The sequence below is a fragment of the Alligator sinensis genome, unplaced genomic scaffold (genome assembly GCF_000455745.1).
Source record: "Alligator sinensis unplaced genomic scaffold, ASM45574v1 scaffold203_1, whole genome shotgun sequence".
NCBI classification, from domain to species: Eukaryota; Metazoa; Chordata; order Crocodylia; family Alligatoridae; genus Alligator; species Alligator sinensis.
The window spans coordinates 2,894,861-2,910,597 of record NW_005841949.1 but is presented as its reverse complement, the minus strand read 5'-3'; the positions used below and the strand labels follow the sequence as shown (position 1 = coordinate 2,910,597).

General features: G+C 45.2%; 1 protein-coding gene across 5 annotated transcripts in view; it reads right to left on the bottom strand.

Annotated features, from left to right (window-relative positions):
* Positions 1 to 4,173: 4,173 nt before the first annotated feature.
* The window catches only part of CSNK2A2 (casein kinase 2 alpha 2), a 36,703-nt gene continuing 25,139 nt past the window's right edge, over positions 4,174 to 15,737 (bottom strand). For 3 of the 5 annotated variants that reach the window (XM_025199739.1, XM_025199741.1, XM_014518304.2), the window contains 7 exons: positions 15,396 to 15,455; positions 13,209 to 13,292; positions 11,545 to 11,655; positions 11,217 to 11,318; positions 10,697 to 10,797; positions 9,526 to 9,674; positions 7,847 to 9,272 (listed from right to left, as the gene is read on the bottom strand). In XM_025199739.1, coding sequence (XP_025055524.1) covers positions 9,196 to 9,272; positions 9,526 to 9,674; positions 10,697 to 10,797; positions 11,217 to 11,318; positions 11,545 to 11,655; positions 13,209 to 13,292; positions 15,396 to 15,455 — 684 coding nt within the window. In that variant the 3' untranslated portion in view covers positions 7,847 to 9,195. Of the gene's footprint in view, positions 5,669 to 7,846; positions 9,273 to 9,525; positions 9,675 to 10,696; positions 10,798 to 11,216; positions 11,319 to 11,544; positions 11,656 to 13,208; positions 13,293 to 15,395; positions 15,456 to 15,737 lie in introns of those variants that run through there. The other 2 variants (XM_014518303.2, XM_025199740.1) reach the window with 2 other exon arrangements.

Below are 15,737 nucleotides of genomic sequence, written 5' to 3'. Positions count from 1 at the left end.
AGCCAGGAAATGCTGACTTCAAACCCATGGCTGTGAAGTGGCAGGGTACCATGCCAGAGAACAAGCCAGTCACAGGGGAAGTGGCCACACTTCAACTAAGGTCCTGTTTCTTTTTTTTTTTTTCTTCTTTTCTTTGCTTCTGGTTTTGCCAGCAGGGATGTTTGGGTTGAGTCCCAGCATCAGGGCTGAAGACAGGAGAAACTGGCACCAAGCTGGCTTAAAGGGAAAGATGTGGGCTAAAGCCGGGCTCCTGCACCCAGGACCTCCTGATTGTTCATGCCCAAGAGGGGCCAGCAACCTGGGTGACCCGTCCTGACAGGGGATGCTGGGAGAGGGGCTGACACTGAAGCCCCAGCACTGTGGAGAGGGAAACCCAGCCCAGATCTTTAGCAGCTAGTTCTTTTTTTTTTTTCTGAGGGAAGATGGGCCCTGTGTAGAGAGGGAAGAAACTCCACGGCCCTCAGTTGCATGTTTTGTGTTGCTCTTTAGTTTCTCTTACATGTCCAATGCCTAATAGAGGACTGGTAACGCTAAGGCGACCATCATACGTTAGAGATAGGCTCAAGACAACTATGAGCCTACAACATCGAAGAAAAGCATATTTCCTACTGGACTCCCACAAATGGGATCTTTAAGAATTTTTTCAAAGGTTTTCCCAAGGATAGAGTTGAGGCTAACTGGCCTATAGTTACCTGGATCATCCTTTCTCCCCTTCCTGAAAATAGGGGCCACACTGGCCCTTTTCCAGTCCTCTGGGACCCATCCTGAGTGCCATGAGTGCTCAAACAACCTTGCTAGTGGTTCTGCAATGACACTGGCCAATTCCTTCAGCACCCTTGGATGAAGATTGTCTGGGCATGCTTTCAGTAGAAGAGGGTATTATTAAATATGAAAAAGGAGTTCAGAATCTAGTTGGGCTTTTTCCTCTTCTATTTATCCCATCATAGATAAGGTACAACAGAATAAGGAGGACACAGGTTGGACCCAGGCTCATTAGTGACACTGTGGACACAGGCTGGATATAGCAAGAAAAGTAGCCTGCCAAACCCCCTTAAGAATGGGAAGCAAATGTGACCATGTGTTAACATATTTTGCACTTTGTAAAGCAAAATGATTTCTAAATACAGCATGCTTCCAAGATTTCAACAGGGTGCTGCCAGCAATCAGGTAGAGAAGATGGCCATACAGCAAGCAGACAGAGTAAGGCCTATCCAACAAACAGGCCAAAAAAAAAAACTTGGAAGGAAAATCCTGCTACAGATATAGGGCCAGTTATTGGACAGATGGCTGTTTATGGATGGGGAAGCTGGACACTAGAAAGCAGCAGATGATGAGAGGCTGTAAGCTTTGGAATTGTTACACTTGTTGAATCTCAAAACAACATACATTCAAGGAACAGAACAAGGCAGGAGAGACATGACTATAGTTGGATGCACAAAAAAAGGCAAATTAAAAAGGCATGAACATATAGATGGCCCAAAATGTAACCTACCTTGAACCAAATCAACATGTGCTTGGAGGAAGCCATCTGGTCATTTTCTGTGGAATCATTTCCTATTAAAAATCAATGTTGTTGTCTTTTTTGTTTCCATTTTTATTTTTGGGGCCACTTACTAAACCCAACAACCCCAAGTGAAAGACAGACAACACACAGGGTTAATGCTGCAGCAAGCAGATCAAGCCATGTACTACTTTGACAAGGCCAGGAGGCAAGTCAGATGGAATTCAAGGTGAAGAAAAGGAAGAGGCTCAATGTTTTGACCAATGGAAGACAAAAAGTCAGTAGGCAAAGAACGGTTTATTTTCAGAGACTTTTGGTGGCATTACAAACAAACAATGGAGTGTAAAAAAGTTTAAATGGTAACAAAGCAGTTGACAACATCTTTTAAAGACAAGTCAGGAAATGAACTGAACATGGAGGAGGGGAAGAGGATGAGCAACAGGAGAATGTTGATGGGGAAAAGTGGGGGGATGAGAAATGTACATTAGTGATGGCTAAAATGCAGTACAAAGCCACCACAGTGGATCCAGAATTTACCGAAGGAGACCATGGGAGCAGCAACCCACATTGCAAGGTTGGCTGCCACCCCTGCTCCCAGCCACCTCTGCCATGGGCAGACCACACTTGTGGGAGCCTCTCAGGAGTTTTTAAAAGTCCTAAAGTAGGTGAAAATACCTCCCCCCCTCCACTCCCTTGTCTACTCCTGTGTGTATTGGCCACAGTTGGGGGGCAGGGAAATTCCAGAGCCATCAGGGCTGATGGAACTGGGCTCAGGTGGGGAGGGGACAGTGGCAGAGTGACTGGTGTTCCCCAGACCCTGCCTGGTGCAGGGAAGAGGAACTCCTGTCCATCCCTGCTGCCCTTATCTCCATCCTCAGTTGAGTCCAGTGCCTGCCCAACAGGCAGGAATGGCTCTGGTGCTTCTCCATCCCTGGGACAGTGGGGAACGGTGAGGGGCAAAGCAGACTTCTCTGAGCAAGAAAAGGAAGGGCAAGAGAATTCTCATCTGCTTTATGAACTTTAAAAAGTCCCAGGAGGCTCCTGTGGCACAGTCCAATCCAAGAGGGTGCAGCTGCACTGTACCCTCTTTGAATCCACCACCTTATACAAGTTAGCACATATTGGTACCCAAGATGACTCCTTTCTATGTTGTTTAGTACTCGTGTGTGTAAGCTACAGGAGATGCCTCATCTAGATTCAGCATTATCACATTACCACAGCTCACAGCCTGGCCCAGTTGTGCTACAGAAACAATGATGGTGGGGTACCTGTAACATGCTGTTTATTTGGTACCTGCAACAACTGGAGCTAATCTATATTCTAACAGGTGTCAATGCAAGTCTAAAGCATTTGTTAACACTGTGGAGGGCACCAACATATTTCACATGGGTCCAACCATGGTAGTGGACACTGTTCCACAAATGTTGTTTCCCTCCTTTTCCAGACCAAGAGGAATGACACACCTTGCTCAGTTCAACCACTTCCTTCAAATTCCGTCAATGGATAAGGACATCCAGGTATCCTCTGACCTCACTCTTCAAGGAACTCTTCATAAAAATCATGGCACAAAGAGGCAATTCATTCTCTTGCCTGGAAAACTTGCACGTGTGATGAATTTCAGCCAGGATTTAATGCTTTACTGCCTAATCTAACTGTGCTGGTATGAACAGATACAAATAAGTATAAAATAGCACCACTTTTCCTTGCAACTAAAAGAACTCCATCTGTTCTTCCAGGAACCAGGGGCCAAGGTGATAAGCACAGGCTTAATACCTAGATCAAGTGATTCAGGAGAACACTTGCTGAAGATGCTATTGTGGTCCCCTCATCACCACTTCCAAAGCCTTGAAAAACCAAACAGGCTCATGTATTCTTGGAAACATGGTCACCATTAGGAAGTTAGAAAGAGGTGGATCAGAAGACACAATAATGTAAGGGAACAGAGTCCATTTCAACATTTCACCTGCCGTTTCCCACCCTTCCCTCCTCCCCAAGCAAACCCTTAAGCTGCACCCTCCGCACAGCATTTTCCCAGATACAGACCCACACATGGAAACACAGATAATAAATACATATTTTATATACACACACACATACATAGCACCACTTCTATAAGGCTTAGAAGATACGAAACATACGTTACAGGGAGGTGCTTGTTATAAAGAGGTATTTATAATGAGCTTCCAAATAGCTGGGAGACAAAAATACAGCAGAGAGCCTTATATCAGAGGTAGCCTTACAACAGACAGTTTCAGTACCAGGGCACTGTATAAAAACTATGCAAGAGGGCTTGAAGGAGGGGGAAGAGGCAGGGGAAAAGGAGGTTACAAAGTAGAATTGTAGAGCCCTGCTGGGATATTAAAAAGTAGCTTCAAGTGTCTGGGTTTGTTAACTTCAAGCTCTAGTTTGCTGGATTGGAAATGTTGCCTGCCCAGCCAAAATCCTGAAGCTCAGACAGTGTAGAAAGGCCACTCAGATAAACACTGGATGATTGAGTGGGTGACACATCAGCTGCCATGACAGGGGTCTATTGATCCACCCAACAGAAATCACTACCTTCACCAAGGCAAAAATGCGTCCAGGCCCACTGCTTGTTGGAAGAGGTGGCTCAACACAAGCGAGGATTGGGGGACATCAGGGAACAAAGGAGGCTGATTTACTCTATACGAGGATTGGGGGACATCAGGGAACAAAGGAGACTGATGTACTCTATCCCTCCCCCAGCCAATTCTGATCTACTGCATAGCGATCCAGTGACAGGCCAGGGAGAGAGCATGAAAGAGTGAACACATTAAAGCATGGTGGGTACTGCTGGCTCTGTCTGTAGCTGAAGGCACCTGGGGAGACTGTGACCCTACATGGAGCGTGACTTTCCAGTGCAGGGGGAGAGGGAAGCGGAGTAGGTTTCTTCTGCTCTAACATGCCCTTTTCAGTTCAAGGGAGCAGGGACAGCTTTTTTGTTTTGTTTTGTTTTTTTTACCGTAACCAAGAACTAGCCCCTCCCTTGCTGCACTATAGGAATAGTCAGTCATTTTCTGTTTGTTAGGTGGTATTGGGCCTAACAGGATGAAGCAGGGCGAGATGGGCATTTCTTTTGTTTTTTAATCCAGCAGAGACGTTCAGGCAAGTAGAGCTTGAATCAAATGCAACCCCCCCCCCCCGATTCAGGCACCTTTGGGGGGAGTGCCTTTTCCCCAACAGTACTGCTTTCTCCTCTGGGGGTGAGGAAGTGAAAGAGGTGGGGCCTTTCACAAGCCCACTCCTCACTCTAGAGAGGCAGGCAGGGAAGGGAAGGAAGAAGAAACAGGACACTGGCAAAGGCCCCCAGCCACTAGTCACAGCACCTACAGAGGTGCAGGCACCACATGGGTGATCATCTAGTGTTTATTGAGGCCTCAAAAGGAGCTTGACATTTGAAGGAAGGACATCTGGAATCAACATGGAGCTCTCTTGTATATTCAGCTCCTGTCCACCCTTATGCCAGGTGTCTAAGCACCACCCGACAGGCAGAGTAGGTAGCCTCCCGTTCTCCATAACACTTCAAAAAGCCTTTGTACAAGATTCATCTCCCTCTCTTCTGCCCCTGCCAACGTCTCTACATAATATAAAACAAGGAAAAGAGCACCAGGAAGCGCTCAGAGTAATCCCAGCCTCTTCCAATGCAGCAGGTCATGGCCCATGGCTCCTTCCATACTGAATACTCTCCATACATTTCTTTTAAAACTTTTATTCAATAATATATAATTCTTTTAATTATAATATAGAACTGTCCATCATGCCATATAGTCCACCCCCATCCCCATTCCCTCTCTGCCCTGCCAAGTCTGGAGCCAGCTAGTTAATATGTTAACGCTGGAGTTCAGGGAACAAAAGCTGGGGTGAGGGGGAAGCAACATTAACCAACAACCATTTTGCATACCCTTCACATTTTCCATGCTTTCTGGGTCAGGAAGAGGTCAACAGGAAGTCAAAGGCGAAGGAACCTTTTACATTCAGAAGTAAGGTTTGTGTTTATAAACTGTTGGGTGCCATCAAGCCGGCGCAGTCCCTGCTCTCGTACCCCGCCACCGCCACGCCGTCTGGCCGCCATCTCTGTACACACGCTGATAAGACGTTTGATTTGGTTCTTGTTCTGCTTATGGAAAATTGGGAGGAACAGCATCGGACCTAAGGAGAGATGGGAGGAGGGAAGTGAGCATCAGATGCTAGTGGGAATGGACACCAACGTGTATCCAGAGCTTCCCCTCTGGGCCCAGGAGACAGGAGGGTGTTCTGCTCCGTCTCCACTCCTACCACCTTGGGCAAGTTGCATCACCTCTGTGCCTTATCAAAAGTAGGTAGAATACTCACCTATTTCCAGTGGCTTCCTAAGGCTTATGCAGTATCTACAGAGTGTTTGGAACTGTACCAGCACTACAGAAGTAGTGAATTACTATTTCAAAGACCAAGTAAATCAAGATTTGCTTCTTTACCTCGCCCACTATACTGATGGTTAGCAGCAGTCCAGCAGGTAACAACTTATTATGAGCACATAGGACCTCAATGCCTTATTTCATTACCATTCCTTCAGCCGTCAGCATCGTGTTAAACTTCTCTCTATTCTGGTAAGATTCTCTCTTCTACAGCCTGAGCGCTCTCATTACAGGCAATGACTAGCTGAGGAAGTTGCAAAACACTCCCTTTTCTCCCCTCCAACAGGTTGAGTATGCAGGTCCTGTCTGTGGGCAGAGGCCCTACTGGGCTCACCAGCAAGGCTCTAAGCTCAGAATCTGAGTTCTTGCTCTCTGCACAGAGTTGCTATTGCACAACTGGGCCAGCCTACCCAGCTGGGAGTCTGAACTTCTTGGTGGAGAGCTCTCTCCCAGATCACCATTATGTTATTGTATCAGAACAGTACAATCATGAGCAAAACAAATGGGATTGTGTGTCCAGTCATCTCTCCCCCCCCTTTCCTTCCTGGATACAAGATTCTTCATATCTACTTTCCCCCTGCTGTCCTTATGAAGGTGAAAAATACTCAACTACTACACAGGGTGAAGCAACATTTCCTGCCCTGGCTGCCTGAAATGCCGACTCACTCAAGACAAAGCAGCAGCTCATCAAACAGTAGGCGTGTGCACATGTATGCACTACTCACTACATTACAGCAGTGAGAAATGCTAGTTAAGGCAGAAACGGTGTTTACAGCCCCAATTTCAATGCTTGATTTTCTCATTTCCTGTTGGACTGATGTTTCCCACACTTTGTCTCAAACTGAGGTTAGACCTGGGGAAATATGGCACCACTTCTATTTCCAACTTTGTACCTGATTAGGTTGGCTAGGGGATGCAGGTTCTCTCAGCAACATAAACCTGCCCACACTGCTATGAGAAACTTAAGCTTTTTGTGTGTGCACACACTTCCAAATTCACTTTAGCTTTGGAATTTAATATTCAATGCAAAACTAACATTAATGCAACATTAAGGCTGAGGAACCAACCAAACCAGGAATTGTCACAGGTTCAGTTTACCATCATAATGCTACCTTCTACTCATTTCCTTGCCTGGTAACTCTCCGTGACACAGGTCAGGAGTTCTCAAAAAATGGAGGCTGCGGACAGTTCAGGCAATCACGACTACTTGGCCCATTCCATATTGCCCAAATTGGAATGGATCTCCAATACATGTGAGATGGGGGGGAAAAAGGGAAAAAGTCATTCCAATGAGAACAGCTGAGAATCACACACAGGCTACATTTAAAAACCTTCCCTTTTGAACTTGTTCAGCTTTGAATGGCTTGAAATCTAAAGCTGGGCACTGCACTAGCATTTGTTTTTTAAACCAGGAGAACAAATGAAAAAGATGATGCTCTTTCAGCATGCTCTTAATAAAGCACATTTTATTTGCCCAAGCTGAAAAAGATAAAATTGTGTGACCTTGCACGTGAAAGATTCATGACCTTAAGAGAGTAAAATCATTGTTTTTTTCAGCTTGAATTGCTTTTTCTTCCTCAGTGAGCTCTATAAAACAATCCCAGTTTGAAATTTCCAGCTTCAGCTATTAAAATCAGGCAGGCACAAAGTGCAACTCCCCAGGTATTTGGGAAAATTTGAGTTCTTCCTTTTAACCTGGTAGCAGCTGAAGTGATTCTGCTGAGACTTTCAAAGAATTTCGTCTTTGGGTTGATAGCAGACATTGATTGTTTCATCGCAAAAGGAGCTAGTGAGAAAGTTAAAATAAACAGCCCAGTTCTGATAAAAGGGGAATGAAGATACATTAGAACTCAAAACGTATCTATAAGATGCAATGCTTTCAGCTGCTCAAAGTGTATGAATATCACCATAGACTAGAAGACAACAAAAGAAGTTCATAGGTATAGTTATTTATTGATTTCAGTGAATTATACAAATGGATGTAATCTGCTCTCAATGCCAATATAACTTTATTGGAATATGGAATGTAAACAGATGTTTCAAATAGAAACATTCTAACCTTATAAAAATTAAATATTTGACATAGAAGGAAATTCTCTGTTTAGGTGCTGGTGGGTAAACACCATCTCCAGTTTCTAAGTTTATGATATCACCAGCCCCATTCAAGGAATTACACACAGAACACTTAGAGGAGGCAACTGTGAATTGTGGGGCTACACAGGCATCAGGGAGGCAGAGAAAAGCCATGAGAAAACCCCTACAACAGAATCATTGGCCAGAGTTTATATTTGGCTGATTTTGTTAGAACACTACATGGACCCAAGTCCTGCATCAGTAGCAACACAGCCTCCCCAACAGCCCCATTCCAACCATACCATTGCTTCCCGTATCTTCCCCCCCCCCACACCTACTACTCCCAAAGAACCTTCTCCCCTCTGCTTTTCATTCTATGTTGCTGAATTGAACCACTCTAGATTCACGCTCCTGAACTATATCCAAAATGAACTATTATGCAAGCCATGTAATAAATTATATGGTTGCACGTCTGTTATAGCAAGTCTTATAACATCAATTTTCTCAAGTCTGTAGCAAAGCATTTTTCTGCCACAAAAAAATCCTTCTATCCTCTACGTTAAAATTTTTCCATAACAGTTCTGTATTGTTTCTTCCCAGATGGAGCCTTTCTTGAGTGCTCCCACAGGGGAGCTCCCCTCTCTCTGAGCAACTCAGAAAGATGTTACATTTTAATGATTCAAATCAATCCTGAGACACTGGTTGTTCATTCGCATTTAAAGGGCCAAATTCAGACCTGGAGTAGGCAGACTCAGACTTCAATAGCACTGCACATACTTATACACTGTCTGAATTTGTCCTTAGGTCTACAATTAAAAAGGCCTATTTGCATGGGTGCATGCTAGGGGCTAATGACGGAATAGCAACTTTGCTCCACCAGGATGATAGGAAAAGGCCAGACTGGGAAGAAAGAATTAGATCCATAGAAATGTGAGCCACAAATCAGTCAACTTGAGCCCTAAGGATATAACTATTTATTTAGGTCTTGCACAACCATTTTTTCCAGGGGCTTTGGTACCACAGGTTTAAAGTAATATTATCCACAGCCACTAGAGGGGACTGAGGTTTTAAACCCCCCAAAGGTTATATTTCTGAGCATAAAGGAACTGGGGGGGAGGAGGGGGTGTCTTGGTTCATTCCCTTCACTGTGTGACTGAAGGTTTTGTTTTTATTTGTAAATATCTTGAATTACCCGTCGTTTTCCAGTCTTCATCGTGCTGCTGTCAGGCCACTAGAAAGCACAGCATTTTCTGAGCTGGGCTGAGACTGCTCCTTCACCACCGGGTCTGCAAGAGACAAGGATCAGCCAGGAATGCAAAGCTACACTGCCCAGTATCAAAGCTTCACTGCCAAGGAAACCTCCTCCCAGGCTCACAAGCTTCCATTATATTCTTTGTTGCTACATGGCTAGATGTCCAGCCTTCAGCACAGAATTAAGAGCCATTCAATTCCTGTCTGGAAAAAGATGTACAGTCCCACAGCAAACCCCTGGTTCTGCTCGTCAAGCCCACACTTTGATTCCAGCTCCCCACAACTCACAGAAGTAGGGGTGCTCCATAGCTTCTTTGGCAGTCAGCCTCTGTTGATGGTCATATCGCAGAAGTTTGTCCAGAAGGTCCAGGACTTCGGGGCTGACCAGGTGTCTGTTCTCACTATGGATGAAGTTTTCCCAGCGTTTCCGTGAATGCCTAGAGCAGAGGAACCTATTATTGCACAGAATTCTGAACAAATTAAGCTCTGAATTGCAAAGCAGCCACAGTTCTATCATGGGAATCACTTGTCACACCCCACACATGGGGCTATTGCTCCTCCCACTGGAACAAAGTTTATCTACCAACTCCTTTTATTTCCAGAATTCAGCATTTGGCTAGTGAAATACAAAAGCATTTGAAGTTTTTTTTATGGCACAACTTACTTGGGGAATGTTCAGCCACAAGTGCTCTAATTCCAGTGACAGATAAAGAAGCACAAAAGAGTACTGGAATGGCGAACCTAGATGTAACCATCTGTGAAGAGGCTTATAGAAGCTCTTTGCTCTCAAGGGGTCTAGCCCACTGCAGGCAGACATGGATTTCATATGGTGAGAAAAAGGCAAGTTTTTCTTTTCAACCAGTATATGATTTGTGAGCCAGCTTTCCAAAATTTTATTTGCAGTCCAACAGGATGTGGGCAATTTTACTGACAGACCAGTAAAACATCATCAGCTTGGTTTACATTAGAAAGTTTTACTAGAACTCAAGCTCTGCCAGCAGACAGCACCCACAAAGTTCTCCTGCAGCAGTACCCTACTTGCAGCTGGCAGGGTTAGCCCGTTCTGCTAAAGTGACTAAGGCTTTTGCCACCACCTGGCAATTGGCAGGTATTCATGGACACTCCCGTGTCACCTGGCAGCTCTAGCTGCCCCATCAGCAACCAATGCCTTCCTCAGGGGCACCTCGCACTCTGACAGCATAGCTACTAGAAATGCATAGCTGTGTATGCACTCTGGTGGCAGCAACCACCATATGCCACCAGAAATTCTACTGGCAGAACAGGTAAGTGTAGACAAAGCCAAGTCTAGATTTTCAGAGTGAAATGAATTTAAACAAAGAGTCTCCTCTGATTTGAATGACAGTTCTCTTTTATGTCCTTGAGTTGCTATTGGAATAGATACTTAGGTAATTGTTCCTTTTCCCTTATAAAAAGCAAAAAAATTCTCCCATCCACTTACTGCCCCAAGATATCATTGAAGTGTGGGTCCAGTTCTATGTGATATTTCTTCAGGTATCCATACAGCTCATCTGTACCCAAAACCTTAGCAATGCGAACCAGCTGCAATAAAAGACAATGACAGAAAACAGCATGAGAAGGGCACATCAACAACTTAGAGGAATGGAGAAAGGTCTTCTGCGCCAAAAGGTCCTTTCAAGTTTGGTATACAGAAGGGAGACTAGGACACTGGTCTGAGGGCCCCTATGAGCAAAGTCACTTAAAACTAAGAGCTCAATGTGAGGAAGTCCTGAGGTCCAAGGAAATGCCCACCTAAAAGTAATTTCTCCAACTGGTGCCAATTTATCCATTGGGGTTGTGTGTAAGGCATGCTTTCTGCTGAGTCCTGATATCTTAGTTCAACTAACGCATGGAAACACTCTACCAATCAAACGGTCCAGTGCCTTGACCACCACCAACAGCCCAAACAGGAGAAGCAAACAAGAGACCTTCTGTAGGAAAATCAGGTAGCAGCTCCTTACCTGGTCATAGTTGTCTTGACCATGGAAGAAGGGCTCTTTTCGGAAGATCATGCTGGCCAGCATACAGCCTAAACTCCACATGTCTAAGCTATAATCATACATCTGAAGAGAGGAAAGGACACAGAGAGATGGGGAAAAGGGTGTCTTTAGTTCAGGCCCCAGTCCTATCATTTAGTCACAGGAGATGACCTGAGCTTTTTTAACTTGACAGCAAAACTCTTTCCAAAGTAGGGAGCCTCTAGAAGGCACATGGACTCTCCAAAGGTAAGTAACCAATGTACAATCACACCCAATATAATTAAGCAGCAATTAGAAGGCAGGTACTTACTTGATAGTCCACAAGGAGCTCTGGTCCTTTAAAGTACCTAGAGGCCACACGGACATTGTATTCCTGAGCTGGATGGTAAAACTCTGCCAAACCCCAGTCTATGAGCCTCAACTGAACATGAAGGAGACACACATAGTCAGGAACAAATAGTTTAGCTGCCTCAATACAAACAAGTTAGGCGTGCAAAGCTTTTTATGATCCTGTGGTGAAAGCATGGAACCCTCTATGCCACGATGCAACATCGCAATAGATTCTCTTGTCCAGGGTTGCTTCACTCGCTTATCTGCAGTAGTTTATAGAATCACCCAGGCTCACAGATTTATCTGCCTTGCAAACCTAATCAAATAATCTATTGCTTGGTGACTCATTCTTTACTAATGTCACCAGTCAACAAATGACAGTTAATTGTATGCTGGAGAACAGGCAGAAACCAACCATGACTCTATTTGGTTTAATATAGCTGGCCCCAAAAGGACTATCAACACTAATGTGCAAGGAGAGTTGTGAAGTAGTTGCTGGCTGGAGTAGGAAATAATGCAGAGAGGACAGGATGAGCTGTCAAGTAAGAAGGGCAGACTGCAACACTCGCATGCACCTGCTCACAGCATAACTGCAGGGGTATTCCCATCTCCTCCACAGCTGCTGATTCATGGGGAAGGAACTGAGGCCTACAGCTTAGCAGAAAAAAAGTGTAAGAGCTGCAGAGTGCTCTCCACACAAGCTGACCCAATGAAAAGAAACACTTGCACAGAGATTCCAGGGCTTTGTGGTTTATACAGCACATGCCCCAAATCAGAAAGGGGAAAAGCTGCTACTTCACTGCTGCAAGTGCCACTGAAGTTAGGATGACACTATGATGCTGGGCACCTAGTTTGTGAGACAATGAACAAGTATCTACACTAGGGCTGGCCAAAAGCTAAAGAGGATCCACAGGAGGCCTCAGCAATTGGCCAAGCCTGTGCAGATGAGACTTCCAGAAAGGTGACCAAGCCAGCCTGGCAGATGCAGAGGAAAGGAGGTTTCATCCAATATAGCCACATGCATCTAAAGAGTTACAAGAGCTTCAAAATTTGGAGACAAGCCCATTTGTGAGCCAATGGAGTAGAGTTACTGAAGGGCTCCAAAAATGCTCTGTGCCATAATGCAAGACCATGGATGATGAGCTAGGGCCTCAATAAGAAAACAAAACTCCACTGGGACTAATTTTACTGGGTCCAACATTACGTTTATGGAGCTGTAATGATACAAAAGTTTTTGTTTCCAGAACATACAATCCACGGGCATTTCAGACAGCATACAAGGTCACACCGGAACACAACAGTATCCGACAGAGAAACTTCTACCTTCCTCCCCCCAACTCCTACTTACAGGCCTTTGTCCCCCACCCCCAGATCCTCTCCCCAGGAGATTTCCAGGCACTGGCAGCCATCTCCCAAATCAGCAGAGGAATACTGAAGTCACCCGAAATATCCCTCTTACAGCCTGGCTGAGTCAGGGCATTTTGTCACTGTACGTCTCAGAGCAAGGATGCTCTCTCTCTGAGAGTGAAGCGTGCCACTTCAGACAGGCAATTCCTGGCATGCACTGATAATGGAGCCCAGCTTAATGGCTAAGCACTGGCAAAACATCAAGCTGCCCTCCAACCTCCCTGCCTTTGACTGTACCTTTTTTTGTTGGTGGTCTATCATGACGTTGTGGGGTTTGACGTCCCTATGCATGATCCCCATGCTGTGACAGTAATCCAGGGCCTGGCAGATACGCATATAATGTTAGATAAACCAGTGAACAGACAGAATGAATGATGTCACAGACAGTTCTCCAGCTAGTAAAAAAGACTTGGAGGTGAAGCCTTTTGATCTGGGAAGCCCTGCAACCCAAGGACTATGAACAATTGGTGCTCTCATTTCTCTCGCCATCCTAGCCGAAGCGGAAGTGGCACGTTGCCAGCCAGAACAATAAAGGACTGTGCAGCTGCAGTTCCTCTATTGGTGGCTTTGTCATACTAAATTCCTGGTCTCTCAGAACAGACTTTAGAATTCAAAGGCCAGCGAGGTGTCACAGTGTTCACTGACGCTGCCCAGCAGTTCTAGGGTCATCAAAGAGAGAAGAGTCCTCTTCACCTCCTTCCATGCAGTCATGTCTACCACCCTGCTCAAACTTTCTATAATCTTGCTTAGCCTTAATCACTTTCACCTTTTTGTTTAAACAAAATTCCTCCCTGCAACACGCAGAGTGGTTCCAGAACCAGGACAGAAATTACAACATGGCTTAAAAGTGCAAGAGCAAGAGTTCCTGGATCTGCAGCTCGGTGACCTTGAGCTATTCACTTCTTGCTGTGCAGCTGTTCCCTCATGTACAATGGGGAGAATGCTGCTCCCCCACAGGAGGGGTGGGAGAGCACAATCCATTAACCATGTTTGTCAAGTGCTCCAAGGTTGTTACCAGAGGAGGACAGTGTATTCCCTGCCTGTGCTTTAACAGGCTGCTTGTGGGGCTATGTTACTTATGTAGCTTGTCTGGGCTGCTTTGTTCCTCTATTTCTTCCTGGGATTTCAAAGCATTCCCCAGGTCAATCAAAAAGCTGTTTCCCTTAGAGACAGGCAAAATCATTGCCTAAAGCACAGGGAAGGGAATGAGGACAGGTAAGCGCAGCCTGAGCTGGCTAGAAGTTCTATTCCAAGAGGTCACCTTTACCCATCAAGTCCTGGCGTGAGCACTCCAGGGCTTGGATGGATTTGCCTAGGCACTTCAGACTCATAGCTGGCCCACAAGGTCTGGAAACAGCAATCTTCAAAACCTAGTGGTTCTGCTGGGAATCAAGACAGATAACAGCTGCTGCTCTGGCACAGATTCAATGCAATACAACCAAGACTGCAGCTTAAACAACTGAAGCGCTCCCTTTACATTCTCCAAATTAAACTCTTAAATTTCACACAGGCAAGACAACACATCTCAAAAGCTTCCCAGTCACACACTGGAAGTGTCACCAGAAAAATACTTGGTGTGGGCCACTCTAGTAAGACAAACAGTAAGAACACACTCTGCTCATCCTCTGGGAGTATGTCATCTATCCTTCCTTCCAAGGGGGAGAGAAGGAAGGAGCACTCAGCCACTTATTCACTTCATAGGCTTCTAGCAATGGTCTCCAGGGAATTACCCTCGGAAATAAATTAACAAAATCAACAAAACCATTTACAACTAACACCTCATCCCAACCCCACAACAGAAAATTTCAGAGCTCTTAACTAACCATCATGCGTCTGACCTGTGAGTCTATTCAAGGGGGGGGAAAAGATCAGAAGTTTTCCCCCTTCACTCCCCCACCCAACTCCCGCTGTCCTAAAAAAAACAGGTCTTGCAGAAAGCTCATCAGAATACTTATCTCAGGCAACATGAGCTCTAGAGCATAAAAACACAGAATTGGTGACCCATGTCTTCTGCCTTTGGAGAATGTTAACCACCACCAATGCCCTGCCCCCACTTATTCCCTTTACCCCAAGCAATTTCCAGTGCTGTGTGCACAAAGCCTTACATGCCATTTGCCTGTGTAACCACTACCAAGAGTTAACTTGTTACGGGGAAACTACTCCCTCTACCTGCAGTATAAAAGGCAACTAAGCAAGCCCCACCTCGGTTCTGAACACCTTGCATTTGTCTCTCTCCAAGGCCAGATATTTTGATCTTCTCTCACCAACACACTGCTCCCATTTATTTATATGGAAGGAAACTACACAGATAATCCAAGAAGAAATCAACATAGGTACCAGCTCTCCAGAGAACTGCTTAAGGAATTCTATCTTTCCCTGCCCCAGGTTTGTGGCCTTAACCCACTGTCCAGGATCTTCACTTACCTTGAGCAGCTCATACATATAAAATCGAATATCAAAGTCGGTCAGGATCTGGTACAGTTGCTGAAACAGATTTGGGGGAAGGAAGGTAGGAGAGAGGGAGAGAAAGAGAATAGAAAATAAATATTCAAATCTCTATTAGTCAATCTCTAAACATGCCTTGCATTTCCTAGGTCCTACTGCCTTGAATCACTGAAGCCATTACAGATTTTGTTTTTGGTTTGGTTTTGTTTTTTGGGGGGGAGGGGAGAGAATCTTTATCCTCCTATTCCCTGGAGTAGCTCCAGAAAGGGAGGGTGACTACTCCGGAGAACATGGCATATACTGGGAAATGAGGGAGACAGG